The 27,618-nt window shown below is 38.6% G+C and overlaps 1 protein-coding gene across 2 annotated transcripts in view; it reads right to left on the bottom strand.

The window, feature by feature from the left end:
* Positions 1 to 27,618, bottom strand: part of PAAF1 (proteasomal ATPase associated factor 1) — a 40,326-nt gene that overhangs the window by 3,706 nt on the left and 9,002 nt on the right. For both annotated transcript variants that reach the window (XM_061380808.1, XM_061380809.1), the window contains 7 exons: positions 27,118 to 27,207; positions 19,125 to 19,223; positions 18,362 to 18,512; positions 10,504 to 10,698; positions 7,028 to 7,119; positions 5,557 to 5,672; positions 3,944 to 4,026 (listed from right to left, as the gene is read on the bottom strand). In XM_061380808.1, the coding sequence (XP_061236792.1) occupies positions 3,944 to 4,026; positions 5,557 to 5,672; positions 7,028 to 7,119; positions 10,504 to 10,698; positions 18,362 to 18,512; positions 19,125 to 19,223; positions 27,118 to 27,207 (826 nt within the window). The remainder of the gene's footprint in view (positions 1 to 3,943; positions 4,027 to 5,556; positions 5,673 to 7,027; positions 7,120 to 10,503; positions 10,699 to 18,361; positions 18,513 to 19,124; positions 19,224 to 27,117; positions 27,208 to 27,618) is intronic.

The following is a 27,618-nucleotide window of genomic DNA, read 5'->3' as shown; positions in this document are numbered from 1 at the left end:
AAGAGGAGAGTGAAAAAGTTGGCTTAAAGCTCAACATTCAGAAAACGAAGGTCATGGCATCCGGTCCCATCACTTCATGGCAGATAGATGGGGAAACAGTGGCTGCCTTTATTTTTCTGGGCTCCAAAATCACTGCAGATGGTGATTGCAGCCATGAAATTAAAAGACGCTTACTCCTTGGAAGGAAAGTTATGACCGATCTAAACAGCACATTACAAAAAAAAAAAATTTTAAATAAACGGCATCGTTGTTTGCTCAAAGAAAAAAAAAAAATTTTAAATAAACGGCATCGTTGTTTGCTCAAATAAATAAATAAATAAATAAACAGCACATTAAAAAGCAGAGACATTACTTTGCCAACAAAGGTCTGTCTAGTCAAGGCTATGGTTTTTCCAGTGGTCATCATGTATGGATGTGAGAGTTGGACTGTGAAGAAAGCCGAGCACCAAAGAATTGATGCTTTTGAACTGTGGTGTTGGAGAAGACTCTTGAGAGTCCCTTGGACTGCAAGGAGATCCAACCACTTCATCCTAAAGGAGATCAGTCCTGGGTGTTAATTGGTAGGACTGATGGAAGCTGAAACTCCAATGCTTTGGCCACCTGATGTGGAGAGCTGACTCACTGGAAAAAACCCTGATGCTGGGAAAGACTGAAGGCAGAAGGAGAGGGGGATGACAGAGGATGAGATGGTTGGATGGCATCATCGACTCGATAGACATGGGCTTGGGTGGACTCCAGGAGTTGGTGATGGACAGAGAAACCTGGCGTGTTGTGGTTCATGGGGTCGCAAAGAGTCGGACACGACTGAGCGACTGAACTGAACTGAACTGACTGTACCCAGCAGTATACAGAGGATCTTCTTTCCTGCATTCTCATTATTAAAAATAATCTTTTCCAAAAAAGAATCCTTGTATTTTAGAGGTACAGGGAGGTAAGAAAGTACAATTACTATAGCTCTTCCTCTGTATTCAAGTTTCCACACACAAACCTACTTGATAAACCCAAGCTTTATTCCCATTCTGTCTAGGAAACCATCTCTAACCACCCCATATAGTAAACCCTTTCTCCTATCAACCTCTTGTAACACTTACTATTGCTCTGACACTTCCAAATATCTTTCCCTATACCATAATTCTAATTTTGGTGAGTGTGTGCTCCACCACTGGATCATGATGATCAGAAACACTTTTTTAGGAGGGCATAGGGCAAGGGTTATGAGCAGGGCTTCCCTGATAGCTCAGTTGGTAAAGAATCTGCCTGCAATGCAGGAGATCTGGATTCCAACCCTGGGTTGGGACGATCCCCTGGGGAAGGAAATGGTTACCCACTCCAGTATTCTAGCCTAAAGAATTCCATGGACTGTACAGTCCATGGGGTGGCAAAGAGTCAGACACAACTGAGCAACTTTCACTTCACAAGGGCAAGTGTTAGTTACAAGAGTAAGAAGAAACTATCACTTACAGAATATCTACTTTATGTCGAGTACCCAACTCTACGTAGAGACTTAGGAAAGTGAACTGGTTCACCAAAGATCACAGGATGATTAAACTATACACAACTGTCATTTTTATATAAATATAAACATAAATTAACAAATAAATGAAGACCTATTCAGTAGGTCTTCACTGCCGCATGCAGGCTTTCTTGAGTTGCAGGGAGTGGGGCTACTCTTCATGGCAGTGCTCAGGCTTCTCGTTGCGGTGGTTCTTCTCGTCGTGGAGCACAAGTTCAGTATTTGCAGCATGCAGGCTCAGCAGTTGTGGCACATGGGCTCAAGAGCACAGGCGCAGAAGCTGGGGCGCACAGGCTTAGCTGCTCTGGAGCATGTGGAATCTTCCCACATCAGAGATCAAACCCGTGTTTTCCTATCCACTGGGCCACCAAGGACGTCCAACACCACATCTTCTTAAGCAAGTCACCTGCTGATGGACATCTGGGTTGTTTTTACATCTTGGCTATTACAAATATTGCTGTTATGAACATGGAGGCACTAGAGTGCCCTAGACAAAAACTAGAGTTTTTGTCTTTTCTATATATATGCCCAGGAGTGAGTAGGATTGCTGGATCATATGGCAACTCTATTTTGAGGTTTTTTTTTAAGGAACCATCATACTGTTTTCCATGGTGGCTGTACCAATTTAGATTCCCACTAACAGTGTAGGAGGGTTCCGTTTTCTAAACACCCTCTCCAGCATTTATTCTTTGTAGACTTTCTGACTGGTGTGAAATGATACTTCATCGTGGGTTTGATTTGCATTTCTCTAATACTGGCATTGCTGAGCATCTTTTCATGTGCCTGTGGGCCATCTGTATATTTTCTTTGGAGAAGTGTCTATTTAGGTCTTCTGGGCACAGCATATATTACATAATTCTGATCAAGGACGTAGGAGATTAGTAAATCTGCCGGGTTGCTCCTGAGGAAATGTTTCTCATTCTTAAAAAGGATAACAATATGCATGTTTTGTGAAGATAAGATTTGCTGCAGCTATCCTGCACTGTAACCTTGAGGGAATAAGCCTGAGGACAAAAGCCAGTGTGCTAAGGAGGAGAGTGCCAAAAAACAGAGAAAAGCTGCATTCTTGATTTTATTTCTTCTCTTCTTCTTAAAGCTTTATTTAACTCAATACTTTTTTGGATTTTACCAGTCTTTAAACATCCTGGATACAATCCAGGATACCACACTGAGTTAGCTGTCAATTTTTCTTAGTTTCTCCACTGAATTTGTTTTCAAATCACTAAATTAATATAATCTGGAGCCACCATAAATCTGGATGTCTTGTAAATGAAGTACTACATTTTCTGAATTACTGAGGCCATTTTCAGTTGAGTCTTCTGCTACTAACAGCCAAAAACATCCTAATTGATACACTGAAGTATTAAGGTAAGATGGTCCCTCCAGGCCTATAGGCCAGTCCTCCTCACCTAAACCATTCCTATGAGGATTCAGTGTCCCTTAATGGACACCTTCTTCCATGCATTTCTCCCAACCCCACTCCCAAACTCCATTCCAAATATTCTGTACTGCTTACACCAAGGTACTCACTCACTTTACCCAGACTGTCTTTGTAAAGCATCAAACACAGTACCTACTGCATGGTAGGTAGGCACCTAGTAAAGGACAGATCCCTTCTTTCTGCCCCCTTTCACTCATCTATGACTTTGAACACACTACAGCTTTGGCCATCAATGTGCATTTTTACATCTCCAGTTGGTAAAATAATCACTGGATTACATGTCCCTTAGTCCATGAAGGAGCTCAGTGAAGGTCGTTCAGTGGTAAAGAACCTGCTTGCCAATGTAGGAGATGTGGTTCAATCCCTGGGTGAGGAAGATCCCCTGGGGAAGAAATGGCAACTCATTCCAGTATTCTTCCTGGGAAATCCCATGGACAGAGGAGCCTGGCGGGCTACAGTACATGGAGTTGCAAAGAGTCAGACACAAGTTAGCGACTAAAGCAAGCAAACAAGTCCACAGACATGCCTGTAGTACTCCTACCACTCAAGTTAGCTGTTCCCCATATTCCCATACAGTATTCTGCTACAGTACTTATCAAACTGTATTCTATTCAAGCACCTGTCTGTCTACCTTACTAACTATGAGCTCCTTTAGAGCAAAAACTGTAACTGATTTGTTAACTGAATTCTCAATAATTTGTAATAAGAGCCAGTATATTTATTCTGACAATGTTTATTGAGCACCAGTTATATGGTGGACACTGAACTAAAATGCTGGGGGTAACATGATAAGGCACAGCCACTCAAAGAGCTTAGACTGGAAGGGGCACAGATAATTACAATTAGGGTGTTAAACGTTATGTGAAAAAGCACAATATGCCAAAGAATCATGGAGGATGATGCCCCTAGCCCTGCCACAGACCAGGAATTAAACCTATGTTTCACTGAATGATACAGAACCACCTCCCTCAATTGGCCCCTGGACCCACCTTGGCTAGCAATGAATCCATCTCTGAAACTCAGCAGAGACATAACTGGTGCTCCTGATCTGTGGATGACTTGTACTGGAGTCCTAGGATACAGAATAAATGGAGCGATTTTACTCTTTCCCTTAAAAAGCAATACTTGACTATATTCAACCTACAGTACTAACTGCATAACAGCACACTGGACAAATGTGGACAGAGATTAAACATTCATATGGTTTATTTCCTGGCAAGATCCTTAGATGGTAGATCAAAGTAGTCCATTCAAAACCACCTTGGAGGGAATCTAAACATGTCTCTAAATATCTTAATGAGCTGAATAAACTAAATAACCACTGATATTTCCAGTGTTTAGGGGAAGTCTGACAAGGGTTTAAGATAACAATGTTAACAATATGTTAATCTCTTTATAGACAGAATTAAGTCAGCTGTGATATATTAAAATTGTTAGAACTCTGTAAAATCAGAAAGATGAGAATCAATTTTTATAATTGATGATTTTATAATTTTTATAATTATGAGATTTTATAACAGTGATCAGATTCCCTATCTCTATGGAAGCAAAAACAAGTACAAAAATAAAGTAACTTAAATTATAGAAGAAAAGGTATACACTAGTCACTCTTTAACTGAAATTTTTTCACTGCTCTTGGAATAAAGTCCAAACTCCTTGGGATGGTATATAAGTCCTTTCTAAGCAAATTACAGTTTTCCTGTCTGGCATCACTTCTCATCACTACTCCACTGGCAGGGTATACACTTGTCCTGTCAAACTACTCAGAGATGCCTCACAGTGCCATATTTTCACATGCCTTCATGCTTCTCTATATGCTATTCTACCTAAGGCAGGTCCTTCTTTTCTTGGTAACTTTCTGCTAGACAAGATCGATTAAAGCTGCATTTCCTCAGATAAGTCTCACTTTCTTTTCTCTCCTTCTCGGTGCTTCCTCAAATTCTTGAGATCACTGATCACACTGTGTCCTAACAGTCTTTTACTTGCCCATCTTTATTATTAGACTCCAAATGCCTCAAAGGCGGAGTCTTTATCTTTCATTTCTGTTGTTTGGTGCCCTGAACAAAGCCTAATGCCTACAGGAGCCATTCAATAAGCATCAGTTGAACAAAGGAAGGAAGCAGAAAGTGACAGTAGAAAATGTTAAGTCCTGGGACAAACAGGTTATGGATTCTTTTTGAGTATCTGTACGACCAGGATAAAAGCCTATATAAGATAGGTTATGATCACAGCCAAACAAAGAATCAGAGCTGGCTTACTTGAACTATAAATGATCAATCTCAGCCCAACCCAGATGTAATACCAGGAAGAAAATTACTAAGGTCCTTAAAATTAAAGGTTTTATACAATTATTGTGAGATGTTAGTTCATTATTTAAGCTTAATTTATAAAGCAATCATGACAGTATGAATCAAATTACCTTTCAATGTGATTCCAGGAATAATAAGAACAATCAGACAATTCACACTGGAAAGCCTTTATAAATGGAAAAATATACCCTTGATTCAACAGCCATCTATATGCCAGATTAAATCACTGTGAAAGCCAATAAAAATTTCCACTCTGCAGAAGACCTGCATCATGCAAATGAATGGTGACTCACCTTGGATTCCTTACATCCAGCTGATAAATGTTTCCATCCTGTGTCCCAGCCAATAGCAAGAAGCCAGAGAGAAAAGTACAGCAGTTGAAGGCATCTGAGCCAATAAAGAGGAACAGCTGCGAACAAGTAGGAGACAAAGATGCTGTTTAAAGATTCATTTGTTTCCAGGAATAAACAGGCACCAAGAAAAGAAGAATTTCACTATTTTTAGTACAGAATTTCTTTCTTCTCCTTTTAAGAACTCCTAATCTAAACTAAGTATTCATCAACAACTGAGGGGGAAGCACTCCCAGGATTGCAGGAACCTGAGGCTGTCTGAGGACTTAAGCAGGTTATATAATATCATAATATCATAATTTAAGGCACGAGTTTTCACACTATTTCCCCTCAACACATTGACTCATGGGATCCTCAACACCAAAAATCATTCTTTTCCTTGTTTTCAGCACAACCTTCCATTTGCTAAACACTTGCAATTCACACATTTAAGTTTTGCTTCAAGACACTGGTGACAATCTTTTGAAGGTAAAGAAACACACTTAATCTGGCAATTTAAGAAATCACAATTTACCCATGTACTTAAGAAAATAAAAAACTATTAGATTTTTATTTCTTACTATTAGTTCAAAGAGTAAAGTTTGAATGTTCTAAAAAAAAAAAAAAAGAAACAAACAAAACAAACAAAACCCTCTGACTTTCCTTTGGAAGTAAAAGCCAGCATGGAAATTCAGAGTGCAAAGGCAGTATGATCAAAAATAGTGATGCTCCCAGAATAAACTTTGAAAATGGAAACATCACCAGCACAATGAAGTAATGAGATGAAATGAAAATACAAAATCTGTGGCCAAACCAAACCATTAATGTTGTCTGGGTGATGATGACAGCAACTGGGAAGAAATTTAATCAATCTAATCTCAAGGAACTCCAAGTTTAATTAAGAGCATAGCCTGCTTGGCAGAATCCCAGGAAATGAGGGAAGAAAACCCCATTCTTCTAGAAGAGACATTCTGGTCACTAATTGAGAGCCCTGAATGCATAAGATCTTTACTCAAAAAATCTCCACATTACCTTAGAGGAGGAAGAAAATCTACAGAACATCATTTTACATGTAGCACACTAAGGGCCAGTGGGAAAGTGACTTAATAAAGCTCACAAAGCAGTAGGTCATTTAATATTATCACATAACCCCACATATAAGTCCTACTACGACAAGTTTAGTGATGAGGAAACAGGCTCAGAGAGGTTAAGTAATGAGTCCAATGTCAGAGCCATTAGGAAGAGCTAGGATTTAAATGTTGCCCTTATCCCATACCACATGTTCTTAATTACTATTCTGTACTGCCTTTCACACATGCAGCTTCCGCAAAAGGTGAACATACAGAGAAATTAGAAATGTTTTCAAAACAGCTTTCCAAGAATCAGTGTGACCCAGGTTGCCCCAGTGTTCAAAGGTCTTAAAGGAACCACTTGCCGGCTGCCTGCTCTGCAGTCCCAAGCACTGAAGTTTCTTATCTTCTCGGGCCAACAGCAGCATTTTCGACTCTGTTCCAACCTCTCGTTCACCTGCATGACAGATGAGCTATGTCAATAATGGGCTAGGATGATCAGCTGGCAGTACTCAGAAAGCATAGCTATTGACAGCTCTTTACTGAATTACTCCGCTAGTCACTCACTTAATAGTTTCAAAAAACATTTATTATGTTCTATATCTTGACATGGTATTGTTTATATGACTGTACATATTTGTCAAAACTCACAGAACTGTGTGATTAAAAAAAAGGACTTTTACTATATGTAAAATATACCTCAATAAACCCAATTTTAAAATATTATGATTATCAAGTCCTTTGTAATATGGAAAGATACCATACTTGGAACAATGTACAGAGTACAATGCTAAACAAAGTAGGGCCAAACATATGTAACAATATAAAAGGAGGCTGCTGGAGGAGAGGAGGGACACAGAAGAGTGATATAGCTCAATTTACATTTTTAAGTAATTTCACTTATTTTTGGCTGTGCTGCGTCTTTGTTGCTGCATGGGCTTTTTCTCTAGTTTTGGCAAGCAGGGCCATCATCTAGTTGTGGTATGCGGGCTTCTCACGGTGGTGGCTTGTCTTGCTGTGGAGCACAGGCTCAACAGGTGTGCATGGGCTTAGTTGTTCCATGGCATGTGGGATCTTCCCGGACCAGGGATCAAACCTATGTCTCCTGCATTGGCAGGTAGATTCTTCACCACCAGGTGAGCCACCAGGGAAGCCCTGGACTTATGCTTTCTAAATGAGCATGATGATTCCTATGAGTATGGATTACAAAACAGAGCAGGCAACAGGTACCGGCAGACTGAATCAGGATGCTGGCAGGAAGAAGAGAGACCTGGAGGGAGAGGATGAAGTGGAAAAATAAGAAACATTCTGAAGGTAGAGATGACAGACTTTGCTGATGTGGGACAAGAGGAAAGGTGGCGGTGGATCTTCAATGAATCTTAGGCTTTGGGCTTAAGCAAGGAGATGGTGGTGTCATTAACTGAGATGGGAAAAAACAGATTTGGGGTTGGAAAGAATCAAATGCTCCATACAATAAGTTCAAGCTGTCTATTAGACATTTAAATAGAGTCTAAAATGCAAGTAAAAGATCTATGCTTTAGATATATTTTTGGAAATCACCAGCTTAAATACAATATTGAAAGTCATGGAAATGATAAGATCACCTAAGAGAGTAATTGCAGGGCTGAGGGCCCTCCAATATTTAAAGGTTAAAGGAAACATACAAAAGGAAACTAAGAAGCAGTAGCCAATGAGCTATAAAGAAAAGCAGTGTCATGTGGTATTACAGAAGCCAAGAAAGAACAGTGTCCTGAAAAGAAGAGTGTACTATGCTGCAACCTACTGAGAATTTGGAAAGATAACCACAGAGAAGTAACACTGGATTACACAATATGGAGTCGCCGGTAACCTTGACAAGAGCTGCTGCCAGTTAAGTAGCTGGGGCACAAACCCACCTAGGACAGGCTGAAGAATAAGTAGGAAGTGAGGAAATAGACAAAACAAGAATACCTTCATTTAAATTACTTTAAACCAACTGATTTTAAAAAACTCAACCTTATTTTAAGTAATATCTGTGAAATCCTAGGTTTGAAGTAAGATGTGTGTGTATTAATATATAACTTAAAAATGAGTACTGCCTGAAATGATCTTGTTTACCACTAGCTGCACATGCTCACACTTTGGGGAACAGACTTTTCCTATTAATCCACTGTGGCACTAGTGGTAAAGAACCTGCCTGCCAATGCACGAGACACAGAGACACAGGTTCAATCCCTGGGTCAGGAATCTCCCCTGGAGAAGGAAATGGCAACCCATTCCAGTATTCTTGCCTGGAGAATCCCTTGGCCAGAGGAGCCTGGTGGGCTACAGTCCACAGGGTGGCAAAGAGTTGGACATGACTGAAGCGACTTAGCACACGCACATTCCGTGGCTACTCAGTTCCTGTCTCTTGGATTTCCTTTCACAATCCATTAATTCCCAAAGAGGGGCCAGGCTGGTAGTCATAACAGTTTTAGTTCTTGGACCATAGTGCATCTATATGAGAAGTTTAAGAGAGAGAGAATACTGTCTATAATGATGGGCAAAATTAACCCAAACATACTGAGGACTACTTAGAGGAGTTTTACTCATAATTGTCCAAACTTGGAAACAACTAAGATGTCCTTCAGTAGATGAATGAATGAACTGAGGTACATTCAGACAATGGAATACTGTTCAATGCTTAAAAGAAATGAGCTATCAAGGCACAAAAAGACCCAGAGGAAACTTAAATGCATATTACTAAGTGAAAGAAGCCAATCTGAAAAGGCTACATAGTTTACGATTTCAAAATTCTGGAAAAGGCAACACTATGAAGACAATAAAAATATCAGTGGTTGCCAAGGGTTATAGGAGAGAAAGGAACAAATTGGTGGAGCAAAGACAATTTTTCAGATAGTGAAATTTCTGCATGATACTATGATGACAGATACATGACACTGTACATTTGTCCAAACCCACAGAATATACAACATCAAGAATGAATCCCAATGTCAACCTTGAACTTTGAGTGTTAATGATGTTATCAGTATAGGTCTATCAACGTAACAAATTTACCACTCTGGGGGGGATGCCAATAATAAGGAAGGGTGTGCATTTGTTGGGGCAGAGAGTATACTAGAACTCTGTACTTTCTGCTCAATTTTATGTGGACCTAACTGCTCTAGAGGCAGAGATACTGGGAGAAAAACAGTCCTGTTTCCATCAGAGAAGCAAATATGTTATAATCACAGGAAAATAAGAAAAGAACACAAGTTGCTTTATTAGGATCTTTATCATTCTGACTCACCAGAACTATCATTCTACTCACCTATTTCCCCCTATGAAGCTTACATCAACTTCTGGCTCAGCCAAGCATAACTTTACCCAATGGATAATTTTACCTTCATACTGTTTTTTAATGTGAACTGACTACCTCTACCCCTGCCCTAGGTCTCATTCTCCCATCTTTCCCAGTTCAACTTGAATCCATCCTGCAAGGTTCAAGTCAACTTCTTTTGTGACTCCTTTCTCATCTATACTAACCTAAAACACTCTCTTCTTAAAAAAAGAAAAACAAAAAACCTATTATATTTGCATTCAGTGAATCATTATTTTAGCTAAAACTGCACTGATCTCTGTTTTACAGGCATTAGCCTCAACTGCTAAATTAAACTGTACTTACTCAAATGTAGTAACTATGACATATATTTCCTTTGTAAATTCAAAGCAACACAAACGTAGTAGATATGCAATAAATATTAGTCTTATGATGAAAACAGAAATACCTACAGAGCAGGAGAGGAGGAGGAAGAAAAGGAGAAACTAAGGCAAACACTGAAGGAACCTAAAGAAACAAATTCATATACTGTCCTCAACTCACTGGGCATCTGCTCAGGGGAGCCGAGGTTTATCGAGTTGTCAGCAGCACCCACAGCCACTCCATTGATGGAAGAACCACAGTCTGCAATGACTCCCAGGCAGGCTGAGCGCCCACAATCCCAAAGTCGTGCTGTCCCATCGCGAGAACCAGATACCACATTTTTCCCCCGATCAACAATGGCTGTATCCAGGATACCTGGAGAGAGAAAAAAGAAATGACCGTAAGAAGGAGTAGATAGTAAAGGAACTAAAGGGCAAAGTACATGCATGGATCTGCATAAATGACCATTTCTTTACAAATGAGTACTGGATATGTACTTCATGCTGGGTACTTTCAAGTGCCAGAAAAACAGAAATAGATAGAACAGAGTCCCTGTTTCCCAACAGTTCAAAGACTAGCTATGAGGAACAGACATGGAAAAAGGAGCTTTGGATTTAATCTTTAGTGGCATGTTCTAGAACCATGGTTTTCCAGGTTTTTTTTTTGTTTTTGGCTTTAAAACATGTTTTTTAAAAACAAAACTTAAAGTCATTTTAGGCAGTTCAGTATGAAAATTACTGTCTTAAAAGCTCCTGCTGCTTGCATTGAGAAGTAACTGAAAGGGTTAGTCTCCTCTTCAAAAAAAAAAGGATATGACTTCTCATCTGGCCAAGATCAAATAAGTCCATTCCTCCCAGGTCCTTCCCTTAAAACTGAAAAAACCTGGACATAAGACAACAAGCAAGCTCAGTTCAAAGATGTAAGAAGGCAGTTCACCTAGGAACCCCAGGACTTGAAGAACAACAGGAAATTGAGTTTCCCTGCATTTCCTTACTGCCTCCCATATATCCTAGACAGGACACTGCTGAAGCCTCTAACATAGAACTGATTTTTTTTTTAAGGGACAAATTAAAAGTAATAGCAAAAAACAAACAACTCCAAGGAAAGTCTGTTGCTTCTAGGCAGAAGACTGAGAAAAAGGTGGCCTAACAGAATAGAAAACATTTTGGCAATATCCATCTTCTTCAAACAGCAAAAGAAAAACTGCTACCTCCCCTGCTTAGAGTTTCACTGGGGCTGAATAGGGAGTGATCTTCTATCCCACCCCGGCAAAGAAGCAGGAGACAGAACTCCAATTTTCGCCACCCAGCGATGCTGAGCAGGTCCAACAGGGTACTGTCAGTGGGGAACTGAGCCTCTACTCTCACCAATGGGGGAAAGAGGTAATCTTTCCTGAGGGAGCAGGAAGTAACACTCCATTATCCCCAACCCCTCCCTTGGTGTCAGTCCGCAGGGAACAGATCTTACAGGCCCAAGGGGAGGCAAGGAAGTGGTGTAAAGTTGAGGTGATGCAAGTTGGTACCCTACTTTCACCAGGAAGGCATCAGCACAGTCAAAGGGAAGCTGAGCTTCTACCTCACCTGTTTGCAAAGAGACAGTGTGAGCCAATGCTCCACTTTTGCCAGAGCAGGGTTATTAGAGGAACCCAGCAGGAAGCTGAGTATATACACCTCCTGGGCCCTTGCATCGTACCGCGACAGGGGACTGCCTGCTAAAAAAGATCAAACAAGATCCAGAGTGTTATAAGATCCAAAATGTCCACAGATTTTATAATTTTCAAAGCCCTTGTTACCTGTTATCTATTTGCTATGATCCCTGGCCTCAGAAGCACATAGCATAAAAAGGTAGAGACAGTCAGGGACATAAAGAGCTACAATTCAGGGACACATGTGTGGTAACACAGGACTGCAGAGTAGAAAGTGAATCCGACCCTATGGTGATACAGGCAGGGCTAGTACTTGCTTTATTAAAACCCAGGTAATTGTCCTATTATAGGTGCCCAATAAACTCTTGCAGGCTGAGTGGTAAGTACCTGACCAAAGGTTACTGAAGTAAACATGTGCTCCTTGGCTTGTTCCTATTTCTCTCAAGATGAGATGACTTCAGATACACAAACCTTGATAAAAATTCAACATAAGGCACAAAAGATGGATGACCCATGTGGTTAACAAAAGGCCTCAAGTCCTACTGGAAATTTTACTCTGAAAGCCTTTTCCAGAAAAAGATGCATTTATAAAAAATGCCACAAATTGAAAAAGTAGCCAATTTGGGGGCTGTTTGAGCAAATATGATTAGAGACAACTCAGGTAGGACCTAAGTCACAGGGTAAGTTTCCAAATATATCCAATTTAAAATAAAAATTAAATACAACTTATGTAGCTGGTTATAGTTGTTGAAAAAATAAAATGCAATCCTCATAATTATATATCAACTGGATAAGGGCCAAACAGATAAGCTTTTAAAAGTAGCCTTTCCCTCAGAAGTAGATTGAAGGAGGCAACATGTCTTATTGCTATTTTACAGTTCTTATTTATAACATATTTTGTAATTGTAAAGTACCTTAACTTTAGAAAATGCACCTTTCCACTCTATTTCCATAACACGGCATTCTAGCTAGAAAAGGATTTTAGTCTTTTTAAGAATCATGAAGAATCACCAATAGGAACATAAGGAAGGGCCTTCAGCTCTTACCAAGAAATCAAAGGTTTATTTACATCCTTATTGGAAAGTTCAAACCATTATCTAAAAATATTGAGTTTCATGGAAGTGATACAAATTTTAAAGAACAAATAGTTATGAAAAATATGTACCCAAGGAGGATGCTACTGTGGCTAGGGAGCTGTGAATGCTTTAACTGTGTACAAATGTCAACTAATACTCAGTAAAGAGGTTGGAGGTCTTCCCTTTTTATGAAAAGTAGAGTGGAAAACTATCACCCCCTCTCTAATAAAATGTCACTCACAACATAGTGGCATCTAGTGCGGGTCTCTTCACTCTTAGGTGGGAAGAATAAAAGAAAGAGAAGCCTTATAGGAGCAGGAATCTGTGAGGAATGACTTTAAGAAAAAGCTATAAAAGGAATAGGAATGCCTTTGTAGGAGGAATAGCCATACTTAACGACGTAACAGAGCTACCAAGGCTTTAGTTATCAAACCAAATGGTCTTCAACATATAAACCAAGAAGAAAAGAATCTGCATTCAAGAAAAGATTCAGCTGACTGACATATAAACATCCTAGCCAAAGTCTGAGAAATAAGAATAAGATTAAACTATGCCTGAATAAATAAAAAAATAAGAAGAGGTGGCAAGAATACACAGAAGAACTGTACAAAAAAGATCTTCATGACCCAGATAATCATGATGGCATAATCACTGATCTAGAGCCAGACCTCCTGGAATGTGAAGTCAAGGGGGCCTTAGAGAGCATCACTATGAACAAAGCTAGTGGAGGTGATGGAATTCCAGTTGAGCTATTTCAAATTCTGAAAGATGATGCTGTCAAAGTGCTGCACTCAATACGCCAGCAAATTTGGAAAACTCAGCAGTGGCCACAGGACTGGAAAAGGTCAGTTTTCATTCCAATCCCAAAGAAACGCAATGCCAAAGAAAGCTCAAATTACCGCACAATTGCACTCATCTCACATGCTAGTAATGTTCAAAATTCTCCAAGCAAGGCTTCAGCAATACATGAACCGTGAACTTTCAGGTGTTCAAGCTGAATTTAAAAAAGGCAGAGGAACCAGAGATCAAATTGCCAACATCCGCTGGATCATCAAAAAAGCAAGAGAGTTCCAGAAAAACATCTATTTCTGCTTTATTGACTATGCCAAAGCCTTTGACTGTGTGGATCACAATACACTGTGGAAAATTCTGAAAGAGATGGGAATACCAGACCACCTGATCTGCCTCTTGAGAAACCTGTATGCAGGTCAGAAAGCAAGTTAGAACTGGACATGGAACAACAGACTGGTTCCAAATAGGAAAAGGAGTACGTCAAGGCTGTATATTGTCACCCTGCTTATTTAACTTGTATGCAGAGTACATCATGAGAAACGCTGGGCTAGAGGAAGTACAAGCCTGAATCAAGATTGCCGGGAGAAATATCAATAACTTCAGATATGCACATGACACCACTCTTATGGCAGAAAGTGAAGAGGAACTAAAAAACCTCTTGATGAAAGTGAAAGAGGAGAGTGAAAAAGTTGGCTTAAATCTCAACATTCAGAAAATGAAGATCATGGCATCTGGTCCCATCACTTCATGGGAAACAGATGGGGAAACAGGGGAAACAATGGTTGACTTTATTTTTCTGGGCTCCAAAATCACTGCAGATGGTGACTGCAGCCATGAAATTAAAAGACGCTTACTCCTTGGAAGGAAAGTTATGACCAACCTAGACAGCATATTAAAAAGCAGAGACATTACTTTGCCACCAAAGGTCCGTCTAGTCAAGGCTATGGTTTTTCCAGTGGTCATGTATGGATGTGAGAGTTGGACTATAAAGAAAGCTGAGCACCGAAGAACTGATGCTTTTGAACTGGTGTTGGAGAAGACTCTTGAGAGTCCTTGGACTGCAAGGAGATCCAACCAGTCCATTCTAAAGGAGATCAGTCCTGGGTGTTCTTTGGAAGGACTGATGCTGAAGCTGAAACTCCAATACTTTGGCCACCTCATGCAAAGAGTTGACTCATTGGAAAAGACTCTGATGCTCGGAGGGATTGGGGGCAGGAGGAGAAGGGGACGACAGAGGATGAGATGGCTGGATGGCATCACTGACTCAATGGACATGAGTATGAGTAAACTCCAGGAGTTGGTGATGGACAGGGAGGCCTGGTGTGCTGCAATTCATGGGTTTGCAAAGAGTCGGACACGAATGAGCGACTGAACTGAACTGAACTGAATAAATATTAGTAAAAAGCAGAGCAAATTTCATATTTCTATACAGGTTTCTAACAAGTTTAATCAATTCAGTTCTCAGAACTGAAGTATCTTCTATTACTTGGAGGCAGTATATACTATTTCAAAGAAAGTATATTAGAGTTTGAAAAGAATGGCCCAAGTGCTGAAAATGTAACTTGGTTTCTGAAATAAAAGCATCTTTCCTACATTTGTAAGCAAGAAACCTCAATCAATCAACTGAAATGGTGCTTCATTTGTTCTCAGTATTTTCAAAGATTATGAAAGACCTGGTGCTTACTACAAAAAATTAAAATTATGAATATATATATATATATATATATATATCCAAATTCAACAACCTTAATTAAATGGCCTGGGCAAGTAAAAAACTTCAAACTAATTAAAGCACACTTTAGAGCTACTTAGGAATTACATATTACAAACAGAACACTACTTTTAGTTTATTTTTTCATTAGAAAAATTTAGAAACACACAAAATCTTACCTCTGCTTGTTAATTAAATAATAACACTAATCCTTTAATTAAATATAGAATATGTATCTAAAAGTATTAGAAAAGACCAATTGTATAACAACTAAGATCAAAAATGTCTATTTTTCTATTAAAAATAACAATTTCTGCTTTTCACAGTTGACAACCATGTTACAACATCACAAGGTTCAACTTGCCTGGCAGAGTTTAAAGTGCAGTGTTACATTTTTAATGAATTATAATATTCACTGTGCATTTATTTTATACCAGGGATTATGTTAATCACTCATATGCACCATCTCTTTTTTTTTTTTTTTTTGCACCATCTCTTTTAATACTACTATCCCCATTTTACACATGAGGAAATAAAGACTCAGAAAAGTTAAGCAACTTTAAAAGGCTTCACAGGCTGTGAAGTGGAAGAATTAAGATTTAAACCAAGATTTGTATGTCTCCAAATCCTAAGCTTAACCACTCTACTATACTGCCTCCCTTACTATCATGTTTCCATATACTAGTAGTAATAAACAAGCCAGGGACTTAAGCTAACAAAAGATTATCCTTTATAGCAGATCTTTATACAAAGCTGCTCTATTAGTGTCCTAATGATTCTTTGCAGTAAGCATCAGGTGATGTTCAGTCAAGTCTTCCTTTCATATCTTGTTTGCCAAACTTACCTAGGCAACAAAGGACCATGTTCACTTTTGATACTATCTTCTGCTTTTCTTATTTAGTCACCAGTTGTGAAACTACTAAAGATCACAAATGCAGGTAATAATTCTTTATTCTGTTTTTTACATGATAATCTCAGAACTAGGAAGACTGTAGAAAAGGAGTCACACAGAGCAATCTGGAAGTCAACTGGGTAAAGACAATGACCCACACATGCTGCTAAGTTACTGGAGATTAATCTTGATTTTGGCTCCATATTTTTTAAGAACTGGTGGTGGTGGTTTGTTTAGTCGCTAAGTTGTGTTCGACTCTTTGCTACTCCATGGACTATAGCCTGCCAGTCTCCTCTGTCCATGGGATTCTCCAGGCAAGAATACTGGAGTGGGTTGCCATTTCCTTCTCCAGAGGATCTTCACAACCCAAGAATCGAACCTGGGTCTCCTGCACTGCAGGCAGATTCTTTACCAACTGAGCTATGAGGGAAGCACTTTTTAAGAATGACCAAGCCCAAACCAGTCACCTAAACAGAACTAACTGGAGAGGAGTTATTCAAGACCTGACAGACATTAGCCTGGATCTGACTAACTTGCAATTTCCCCTAAAAGTTTATTTCTGTTCAGTCGAATTAAAAAAAAACCTCTCAAGGAAAAAGAGTCAGGGTTGTTATACTCTAGAGAAGCCCCCACCCTAAAACTTTTCTTTTAAAAGAATGAAACAATTATACGAATAAAAGCTTAATTTACATCAGTGAACACTCTATATAGTTCACTCTGAGCGACATGCATGATTCTTAAGGAGAACTGGGAGACTTAGGATTCAAGTGGAGGGCACAGTCCATAACTGCAGTTAACCCAAAGGTATTCTGAAGTTGAGCATGCACTGATGCTGAATATACATCCTGTTAAGTTCAACATGCAGGGCCATGCCTTGTTTCACTGGAAAGTTGCCCCGTGCCTCACATCTTCAAGGTGGCCAGATCTGAGGTGAATCCCTCAGTGTTCCTCTAGACTCCCCAACTGTGCAGGCCACTTTGATGCTTCATTCCTGTCAGTTCTTTGGCCTGAATGTGAGGAAAGCTCTAAATATCCCTTCTATCCCCTCTCCACACCCATGTACTTGAGTCTAAGAAGAAAATTCATTTATTTGCCAAGGTTAACATATGCGTTTGCTAGACGATCTGTATGTAATCTGACAAACCATTATAAAGAAAAATACTAAAACTTAAAAAAATCAACACACAAGTTATTTATAATATAGTCAGATACACAAGGCAAAAACACTGGATTAAATACCATTAAGTATAGGGTGATATATAACAAATTCTCAAATGGGTGGTGTAGATGACGTGTATTATGGTCCCAAAGGAGGGATCAAGGTAAGAAATTACTTGAGGATGTTTTTACAGTTTCAAAAATATCCAAACCCATAAAAATTAGAATGACATTTTATCACTTTTTTTTTTAACATTCCTAATTAAGGATAAAATGTCTAAATATCTTTTTTTCCCAACAAACCAACCAATCATTTAAAGAGAGAAGATGTTCTCACTGTATCCCTACAATCTGATATCAGCAGGTTAGGACCAAGGTCTGACTCATGTCTGGTGAGGCAGCCATTTGCAACCCAGCTTTAATCTCAACTCAGCCAAAGGACTAAGGAAAACCAGTGGGCACACCTCTCTTTTTTCCCAGCACACAGTAGATGATCTCCTGTGGAAAACAGGAGATCATCTACTCCTTTTTTTAATCTTATCAATTGTGGAAAACAACTATCTATGTAGGGCAGTTAGTTCTAGATAGCAATAACAAAACTGGGTAGGAAAGGAATTTTTAATCCCTGGGGAAATACCACTTCACTTAAATAGCCAGTTAGATAAATTATTTCTGTTTTTGTGGATTACTAGATTCTGTCTTTTTGGTGCTTCATTTCTGGGGATCTAATTACAGAAGGCTTTAGGAAAAATCACTCTTCATACCTCCTTTGTGACCTTTGAAGGTCACCACACAGCTAGCATCTTCAGCTGACCATATCTTCAGCTGGGCATCCATTCCCCCACTCAGAACCACAAGGCCTGATGGGAAAAACCTGCAACAATTCACATCAAACACATGTCCTTCCAATACTCTCTGGAAAAACAAAAGAGAATTCCATGCTAGTTCTCTTGTTCATCCCTCGATGTCCTCTTACCTCCCATATCCTTGGTCCCTTAAATGATACATCTATATACTGTATTTTAAGACAAAAGAGATCCAAAGAATCTGTTTAGTTCATCTGTCTACCAGGTAATGTTCTAGGAGCTGTTGGCTCCCTTTCCTGGACTTTGGCTGTAGATGTTGTGAATTTGACCTCCAGAGCTCTCACAGCTATCCATAACTCTATTTCTACACATAAGGAGCTGAGGAGGTTTGAGGGCTCTTTTACTTAAAATCCTCTGTACAGGTTGAGGGGCTCAGCCATACAGTCAGTGTAACAGCTACTCTGTCTTAGAAATGTATCACTGAAGGCAGTTCATATCAAGGGACCATCCAGACATTCACTAGCCAGGCTCTACCACTGTTTCAGCCCCAATTTGTTCTGGCAAATCATCAAACTTGAGCCTGGGTCTCATATTAACAAGTGGAAGAACAAAGACCAATCAAAGTGTAGTGTTCCTACATTTTCAGAATGGGCCACTCTTCTTTCCATGGCCCAGTCTAAGGTTTCTCAGACCACCCTAAAAGTGTATCCAAAGCCTTTACTCTGAGCTCTCCATTGGAAGCCTGCCAGATCTTCATGCTCCCATCAGCGCTAGATGACACACCAAGGCCTCCTCCGCTGGAAATGTCCAGGCATGTTATCTGTTCAAAAGACAAAACCAGTGTTGTAACCAGTGTTACAAATAATGAAATGCTCTTCTTTCCTTGAAATGTTATAAACCTCTCTCAGTTCAAACTCCTCTAAGACTTCTTCAAGCCTGTGCTTCCCAACCCAAAGAACATGTATTTAATATGAAGGCTGAGTTATAGTCACTGATCTCCCAACAAGGCTAGAGCCAAAACTCTTTATTTCTCAAAACAAAAAGATATTCTTGTAGTCATATATAACCTCCTGCAGTTTATATAACTGTAAAGTCCCTTATTCCCATATCATTTCCATAGTTTCCACCTTTTGCTATGTTACTTTAAAATAAAGATACCTCTCCTGATTCTTAGGAACCCACTTACACAAAAGACAGACTTCCAAGACGCACCAGAAGGATTCAAAGAAAAGCAAAGATGCTTCCAATTCACTACTTCACACTACCTCTGTAAAACCTTAATTGTGTTTGTGTATTTCAGAACAAGTAACAGAAAATTCAAATTGCCAACATCCGCTGGATCATCAAAAAGCAAGAGTTCCAGAAAAACATCTATTTCTGCTTTATTGACTACGGCAAAGTCTTTGACTGTGTGGATCACAAGAAACTGTGGAAAATTCTGAAAGAGATGGGAATACCAGACCACCTGACCTGCCTCTTGAGAAACCTGTATGCAGGTCAGGAAGCAACAGTTAGAACTGGACATGGAACAACAGACTGGTTCCAAATAGGAAAAGGAGTACGTCAAGGCTGTATATTGTCACCCTGCTTATTTAACTTATATGCAGAGTACATCATGAGAAATGCTGGGCTGGAAGAAGCACAAGCTGGAATCAAGATTGCTGGGAGAGATATCAATAACCTCAGCTATGCAGATGACACCACCCTTATGACAGGAAGTAAAGAAGAACTAAAGAGCCTCCTAAAAAAATAAATAAATAAATAAATAAAAAATAAAAATAAAGAGCCTCCTGATGAAAGTGAAAGAGGAGAGTGAAAAAGTTGGCTTAAAGCTCAACATTCAGAAAATGAAGATCATGGCATCCGGTCCCATCACTTCACGGCAGATAGATGGGGAAACAGTGGAAACAGTGTCAGACTTTCTTTTTCTGGGCTCCAAAATCACTGCAGATGGTGACTGCAGCCATGAAATTAAAAGACACTTACTCCTTGGAAGGAAAGTTATGACCAACCTAGACAGCATATTAAAAAGCAGAGACATTACTTTGGCAACAAAGGTCCGTCTAGTCAAGGCTATGGTTTTTCCAGTGGTCATGTATGGATGTGAGAGTTGGACTGTGAAGAAGGCTGAGCGCCGAAGAATTGATGCTTTTGAACTGTGGTGTTGGAGAAGACTCTTGAGAGTCCCTTGGACTACAAGGAGATCCAACCAGTCCATCCTAAAGGAAACCAGTCCTGAATATTCATTGGAAGGACTGATGCTGAAGCTGAAACTCCAATACTTTGGCCACCTGATGCAGACAGCTGACTCATTTGAAAAGACCCTGATGCTGGGAAAGATGGAGGGCAGGAGGCAAAGGGCACGAAAGAGGATAAGATGGTTGGATGGCATCACCGACACAACGGACATGGGTTTGGGTGGACTCTAGAAGCTGGTGATGGACAGGGAGGCCTGGCGTGCTGCGGTTCACGGGATCACGAGGAGTCGGACACGACTGAGCGACTGAACTGAACTGAACAGAAAATTCTCAGATTCACTTACGCAATTTCAGTATTAGGAATCACTTCATGAATAAGCCATGATTAGAATGCCAAGTCTTTTTCATATACATGCATATGTATTATCCCCTTTATATTAAAAAACGCTCAGTTGCAAATATTCCAGAAATATAAGACTTGAGATATATAATTCCAGGCATATTCCCAGCAACTACGATTCTCATATGACCTAAATTATTTTTTAAAAAGTAGGAATTTGGGCTTTAATTATTCAACTTTCCAGTTTACATTTCTATGCCAATTAAGCCATAATGAATAGGTGTGGCAAAACTAAAGGGATTATATAGGTCAGCTCTAACACTAAGATTTTTTCTTCTTTATTTTGATTCCTCAATAAAAGGACTGTTAACTGTAGTTCTAATTTAAGGATTACGACAACAATTAACATTTATATCACAATTCATCATTTGTAAAACATTTTCAAATACACTGAATCATTTGATCCTCATAATAATCCCATTCTGCCCGTAGCTTCTCATTGGTGGATTCTGCTTTCACACTCATGTCTAGGAGACATTTCTCAGATCTTTCTTTTCCCACCACTAGCACCTTAATCCTTGACCTGACAGTGACTAGCAGTACTGTCGATTTCAACTCTGTTCTGGCTTCCCAACTACATGATGAGCTTTGTAAGTGTCAGAACCATGTCCAGCACCACTTTCTTACTCAAATCATAGGCTATGTACATAGTAACTATTCAACAAATACCTAATACCAGTTTGGGAATAAGGATGAAGCACCTCATCAACAGAGAAGAAAGTAAAGCCATCTGACCTATATCAAGGAGACCAACTACTGTCCCCATTCATAGAGTCTCAGAAACAAAACATATTTAACACTTGCCTACTCACTCTGAAATCAATTTAATCCCTAAAGTGACACAGCCAAACATCTTTCCTGACTCATGTGGCACTTATCTTTGGCTTTATAAAAGACACCTGAAATTTAACCTGTCCAAACACAACCCTTATTTTCCCCTGAAAGTGAAAGTTGCTCAGTCATGTCTGACTCTTTGCGACCCCATGGACTATACAGTATGGAATTCTCCAGGCCAGAATACTGGAGTGGGTAGCCTTTCCCTTCTCCAGGGGATCTTCTCAACCCAGGGATTGAACCCAGGTCTCCTGCATTGAGGGGAGTCTTTACCAGCTGAGCTACAAGGGAAGCCCTCTATTCCTTACCAATGCAACTACTTGTCCCCCACTTAGTAAATGACACCAGAATTTACCCAATTCTCAGGCCAAATCTTTGGGATTATCCCAACTCCTCATTTTCTCTCTCTCATATCCAAGTCATTGACAAACCCTATATGGTCCCACACCCTAGAATATGGGCTCTACACCACCGTTCTATTCATTGCTATAGCTTCAGTGCCCAGAAGAGTATCTGGAATACAGTAGGTGATTAGTAAATGGGTGAACCACCTAATAATGAGTTCAAATAAGAGAAAGAGAATAAGAAATAGAAGAAAAATTAATGTGTGTGTGTGTGTTTTTTAAATGACCTATTCCACAAAAGGTAAGTGGTTCTCCAAACACCTGAAGGAGTTCACCATTTCCTCCTCTCGAGGTCTTCAGTTCTATATTTGTATATTACAGTGGCTGTCAACAAGGAGCAATCTGTTTCTGGGGGGACATGTGGTGATGCATAAACATTTTTAGTTGTCACAACTGGGGGCACTACCTAATCGACCACTTGTAGGTAGAGGCCAGGGATGCCGCTAAACATCCTACAGTGCACAGAATAGCCTCCTATGAAAAAGAATTATCTAGCTTAAAATGTCAATACTGCCAAGGTTGAGAAACTCTGACATACTGTTTGGTACCCTCTCAGTTAATAAACTTTCCCTGGAGGGGATGGGGACATTGTGTTATCATCTCAGTTATAGATCTTTGAGGCCCTAGTTCCTCGACCTAAAAGGTAATTAAGTCTGAACTATCCATTTCTTCCAAAGTGACAGAACACTGAAAAGTAGATTATAGATCATACCAGCTGTCTCCTTCCTCCAAATTTTTATTAAAGGAGGAAAGAGAATTAACATTTACTGAACAGCTATTATATGCCAAACATGTAACAGACACTATTCTCATATAATCCACCCAAAAATCTTTTAAGCATTAGTAAGAAACCAGATGGGACCCGGGAGTTGGTAATGGATAGGGAGGCCTGGCGTGCTGTGATCCATGGGGTTGCAAAGAGTCGGACACGACTGAGCGACTGAACTGAACTGAAGAAATCAGATGAGAAACCTGAGGTTTAAGAGGTAGTTAAGTAACTTCCCTAAGGTGACAGAGTAGAGCCAGGATACAAACCTAAGTCAGAGTCTAAAGTTAAACATCTATTCCTTAGTTACAGGAAAAGAACAGACAGATCAATGGCGTAATAATAAATACTGGATATAGATGACAATTCACGTCCTTGAAATAAAGGATGGATTATTTTGTAGTACTGTAACATGCTAATCATTTCAAAAAGAATTGTTACAAACACTGTAAATCAAATGTACTTCAATAAAATAATTTAAAAAAAGTAAATTAGACCCCTACTTCAAATCAAGTAACAAAAATAAAGTTTGAAATGCAAAAAATAAAACATAAAAATTCAAAAATTATCATATTTATAATTGTATTTAACAAACACTATTTATATTGTGTTTGCCAGGTTCCAGGCCCAATTCTAATTGTTTCAATCCTCACAACAACCCTAAGAGATAAATACTTTTACTCCCACTTTACAGATAAGGAATCTACAGCACAGGAAGGTTAAACAATTGGCCTGAGGTCACACAGTTTAAGTGGCAGAACCGAAATTCAAATCCAGGGGATCAAATCCAATGAGCCTGACTCTAGAGTCCCTGCTCTTACCCATTACACTGTGTAATTTAAAGTGTGTGTGTGTGTGTGTATATATATATATATATATATATATAAAATCACAGACTACCCTAAGCAGGATCCCAAAGGCAGTCATTATAAATTGGTAGGTTTTATTATCTAGAAAATTAAATATTTTATATATCAAGACACCATAAACAAATAACAATGAATGATAAACTAGAAAAAACTATCTGCAAAATACATGGCAAAAGATCAATACCCTTAATATAAGAAGAGTTCTTATCAATAAAGAAAAAAATTCACAGTTAGAAAAATGGGCAAATGACATGAAGAATGGTCAATAAATATATGAAAAAGTGGTCAATTCATAATTAATCAAAGGAAATGTAAATTCAAATAGCAATGAAACATCATCCCTCAATGGTAAAACTTTAAAAAATTTGAATAGCCAGCATTAGCAGAGAATGTCAAGTCAGACTGGCACAAAAGCGATACAGTTAAAAAAAAGTCTTTAGGCAATTGATAGGGCCCAGTTGTAGGTCAATCAATCAGAAAATCCAGTACAAGTAGAAAATAATAAAAAAGGATATAAAAATACCCCTACATTTTATTTTAACTCAAATACTAATCTTTTCATGAGTCCACTAATTACTATAAAGACTTGACTTTCTTGTAAAAAACTATAACCAGGGGCTTCCCTGGTAGCTCAGTGGTTAAGAATCTGTCTGCTAATGCAGGAGACACAGATTCAATCCCTGACCTGGGAAGATCCCACATGCCTGGGAGCGACTAAGCCAGTGCACCACAACTGCTGAGTCCTCTCTCTGGAGTCCAGGAGCCACAACTACTGAAGCATTAGCACCCTAGAGCCCATGCTCTGCAGCAAGAGAAGACTCCTCAGTGAGAAGCCCGTGCATCGCAACTAGAGAGTAGTCCTCGCTTGCTGCAACTAGGGAAAAGCCTGAGAAGCAAAAAAAAAAAAGACCCAGCACAGCCAAAAATAAATAAATGAATTAAAAAAAATTAAAAAAAAAAAAAAACTATAACCAAACGGTACACAACTTCTAGTTTCTTGAAAGCAAAGCAAATCTTTAGTCACACTTACAAAGCAATCTAAGAGCAAAAACTTATCCAGGTTTTTTTAAAGAAATCTTTTCCCTAATACTGTACTACATTTATTTTGTCCAAACTACCAAAATAGCAGGTTTAAAAAACTCTTCTTGGGAATTCCTGGCAGTCTAGTGATTAGGACTCCACTCCAGGGGGCACAGGTTCAGTCCCCAGGTGAAGAACTAAGATTTTGCACAAGCTGTGTGATATAGCCAAAAAAAATCCTCTTCTGTATCAAGTCTCTATAAAGCAATCAAACTTAGTTTCCAAAGACATAGTCACTCTGCCTTTCACACTTATATTTCACTGGCTTAACATATTTAATTAACATAATTTCAAAAACAGTACAACAGACATTGTAACTGACCCTTGGTAAGCATTCAACTTAGAGGGTAGTGTCAGCATGCAAACCTCAAAGACCTTACAAGCTGCAAATGTGCTGTGAGCATGAATCAGATTGGTTTACAAAGGAAATGCAGAGCAATAGTTTACTCAATAAATCAGTTAAGTGGAAGCCAGGTAGAACATACCAAAAGCCTTATGATGTACATTCCCTGTGACTCAACAACTCTACTTTTATAAATGTACTCTAATTTTTTCTTACCTTTGTGAGTAAAGGGTTAGCTTAAGTATATCATCAAAACTAATGAAGTCAGAAAATTAGAAATAAATGAATGCCCAGTAACGTAAGATGAGAAAAATAAATTATAGTAAAGTCATACAGTGGAATACTATGTGACTCTTAAAATAATACACATAAAGTAAACACAGAATGATGTACATATTAAGAAATAAAAAGTAACTGATAAAACAGCATATACTATAAAAACCTATTATGGTAAAATATTTAAAGAAAAAAGATTGGATCAAGGAAAATAATGATATGGAAAGTATGGTGCTGGCACATATCAGGCAATCAATAAATGTTAGCTATTACAAATATGATTATTATTAATTTTACTTTTAAAAATTGAGATATAGTTAACAGACAATATTAGAAAGTTACAGGTATACAAAGTGATTCACAATATTTTAAAGGTTATATTCTATTTACAGTTATAAAATACTGACTATAGTCCCTGTGTTGTACAATATATTCTTGTAGCTTATTTATTTTATACATAATGGTTTGAGCCTCTTAATCCCCTACCCCTACCTTGGCCCTCCTCACTTCCCTCCCCCTATTTATATCCATTAGTTTCTAAATCTGCAAGTTTATTTCCTTTTTGTTATATTCACTAGTTTGTTTTATTTTTTAGATTCCACATCATATAGTGTTTGTCTTTTTCTGTTTAACGTATTTCACTTAGCATACCCTCCAAGTCCATCCACGTTGTTGCAAGTGGCAAAACCACTGATTATTATTACTAAGTGCCACATAACAAAAGCTCACGTTATCTTCATAGCATAGAAATGAATGATTTTCACTTTCTTTTGTATTTCCTAAATTTTGATCACTAAATATATATTTGTTTCGCAACAGGGTAAAACAGCTATTTTTGAAAATGTATCACACAATAAGAAGCTGTAGGCTTTAATATAATCCACCATTTCTGCTTCCAAAAAGCCTACGGTACTAGAAAGGGCTTTATCACAAAAATCTCTGAAAATTATCCCTCAATATGCTGTTCTTGGAATTTTGAGAAAATGCCTCTTTCTATAGGCAAAGGGAGAGAAATATGAGCAGTAGCAAATTACTCAAACATCAAGTACTATCATCATTATCCAGAAGTAGGTAAGCAGCACTAGAGTAAAGCATACATAAGAAAATTTAAAAAAAAAAAAAGAAAATTTCACACAATTCTTCTCTTTAAGATTACCAGTAATGGCATGCATCGCTTTGAATTATAGTTTTGTCCAGGTATACGCCCAGGAGTGGGACTGATGGATTATATGGTAATTCCACATTTAGTTTTCTAAGGAACCTCCACACTGTTTTCCATAGTGGCTATACTAACTTACATTCCCACCAACAGTGTAGGATTCCCTTTAATAATAAAAAAAAATTATCAGTGAGTGGATTTGTACATTTATTCTAAGGACCCAACTACCAGTTTTGCCAAACATATCACACTTTATTGGCTGTGTTATAACACAAAGTAAATTAAAACCACATTAATTATTAATATGTTTATAGCACTAGACAAGCAGATAAAACAAAAATCTACATGTTATTATGTTTTCTCCTCATTTTATCAAAATACTTACACTCTTTGTATGAATTCTGGAAAAAGTAGTATATGGTGCCAGAAACTTTGAAGATACATTTTCCTTTGGACATGAAACATGAATGCTTTTCTAAACAGAGAAGGAAAGATGAAATCCATCAGTAAAGCTACATCAATAGAACTAAATAAAGCTTCTTATTTTTTTTATTTTTTTTTTATAAAGCTTCTTAAAGAAAACATTAGGATGAAAGAAACTCTTACCTTTTAAGTGTACCCTCCCTCTCTAATCCTCTTTCCCCAACCCATAAAACTATCACTCCCCTATAGATAAGCAGTCCTTTTACTGCAGAGAGTTGCAATGTAATTTGAAATTGCTGAGCCATTATGTATTTATGTTGAAGATTCAACCAAAGACAAACCAACAATAAGATACAAATGACAAACACGAGAACATTAATTTCCATTAAGAAAATCCAATACCAGTACTCTCAATCAGCAGTGTGGCAAAAAACAGGACCAACAGGCCTAGGGCCCAAAAGAC

Source organism: Bos javanicus, chromosome 15 (assembly GCF_032452875.1).
Source record: "Bos javanicus breed banteng chromosome 15, ARS-OSU_banteng_1.0, whole genome shotgun sequence".
NCBI classification, from domain to species: Eukaryota; Metazoa; Chordata; class Mammalia; order Artiodactyla; family Bovidae; genus Bos; species Bos javanicus.
The sequence above is the reverse complement of the archived record's forward strand: the minus strand, read 5'-3'. Positions and strand labels throughout refer to the sequence as shown.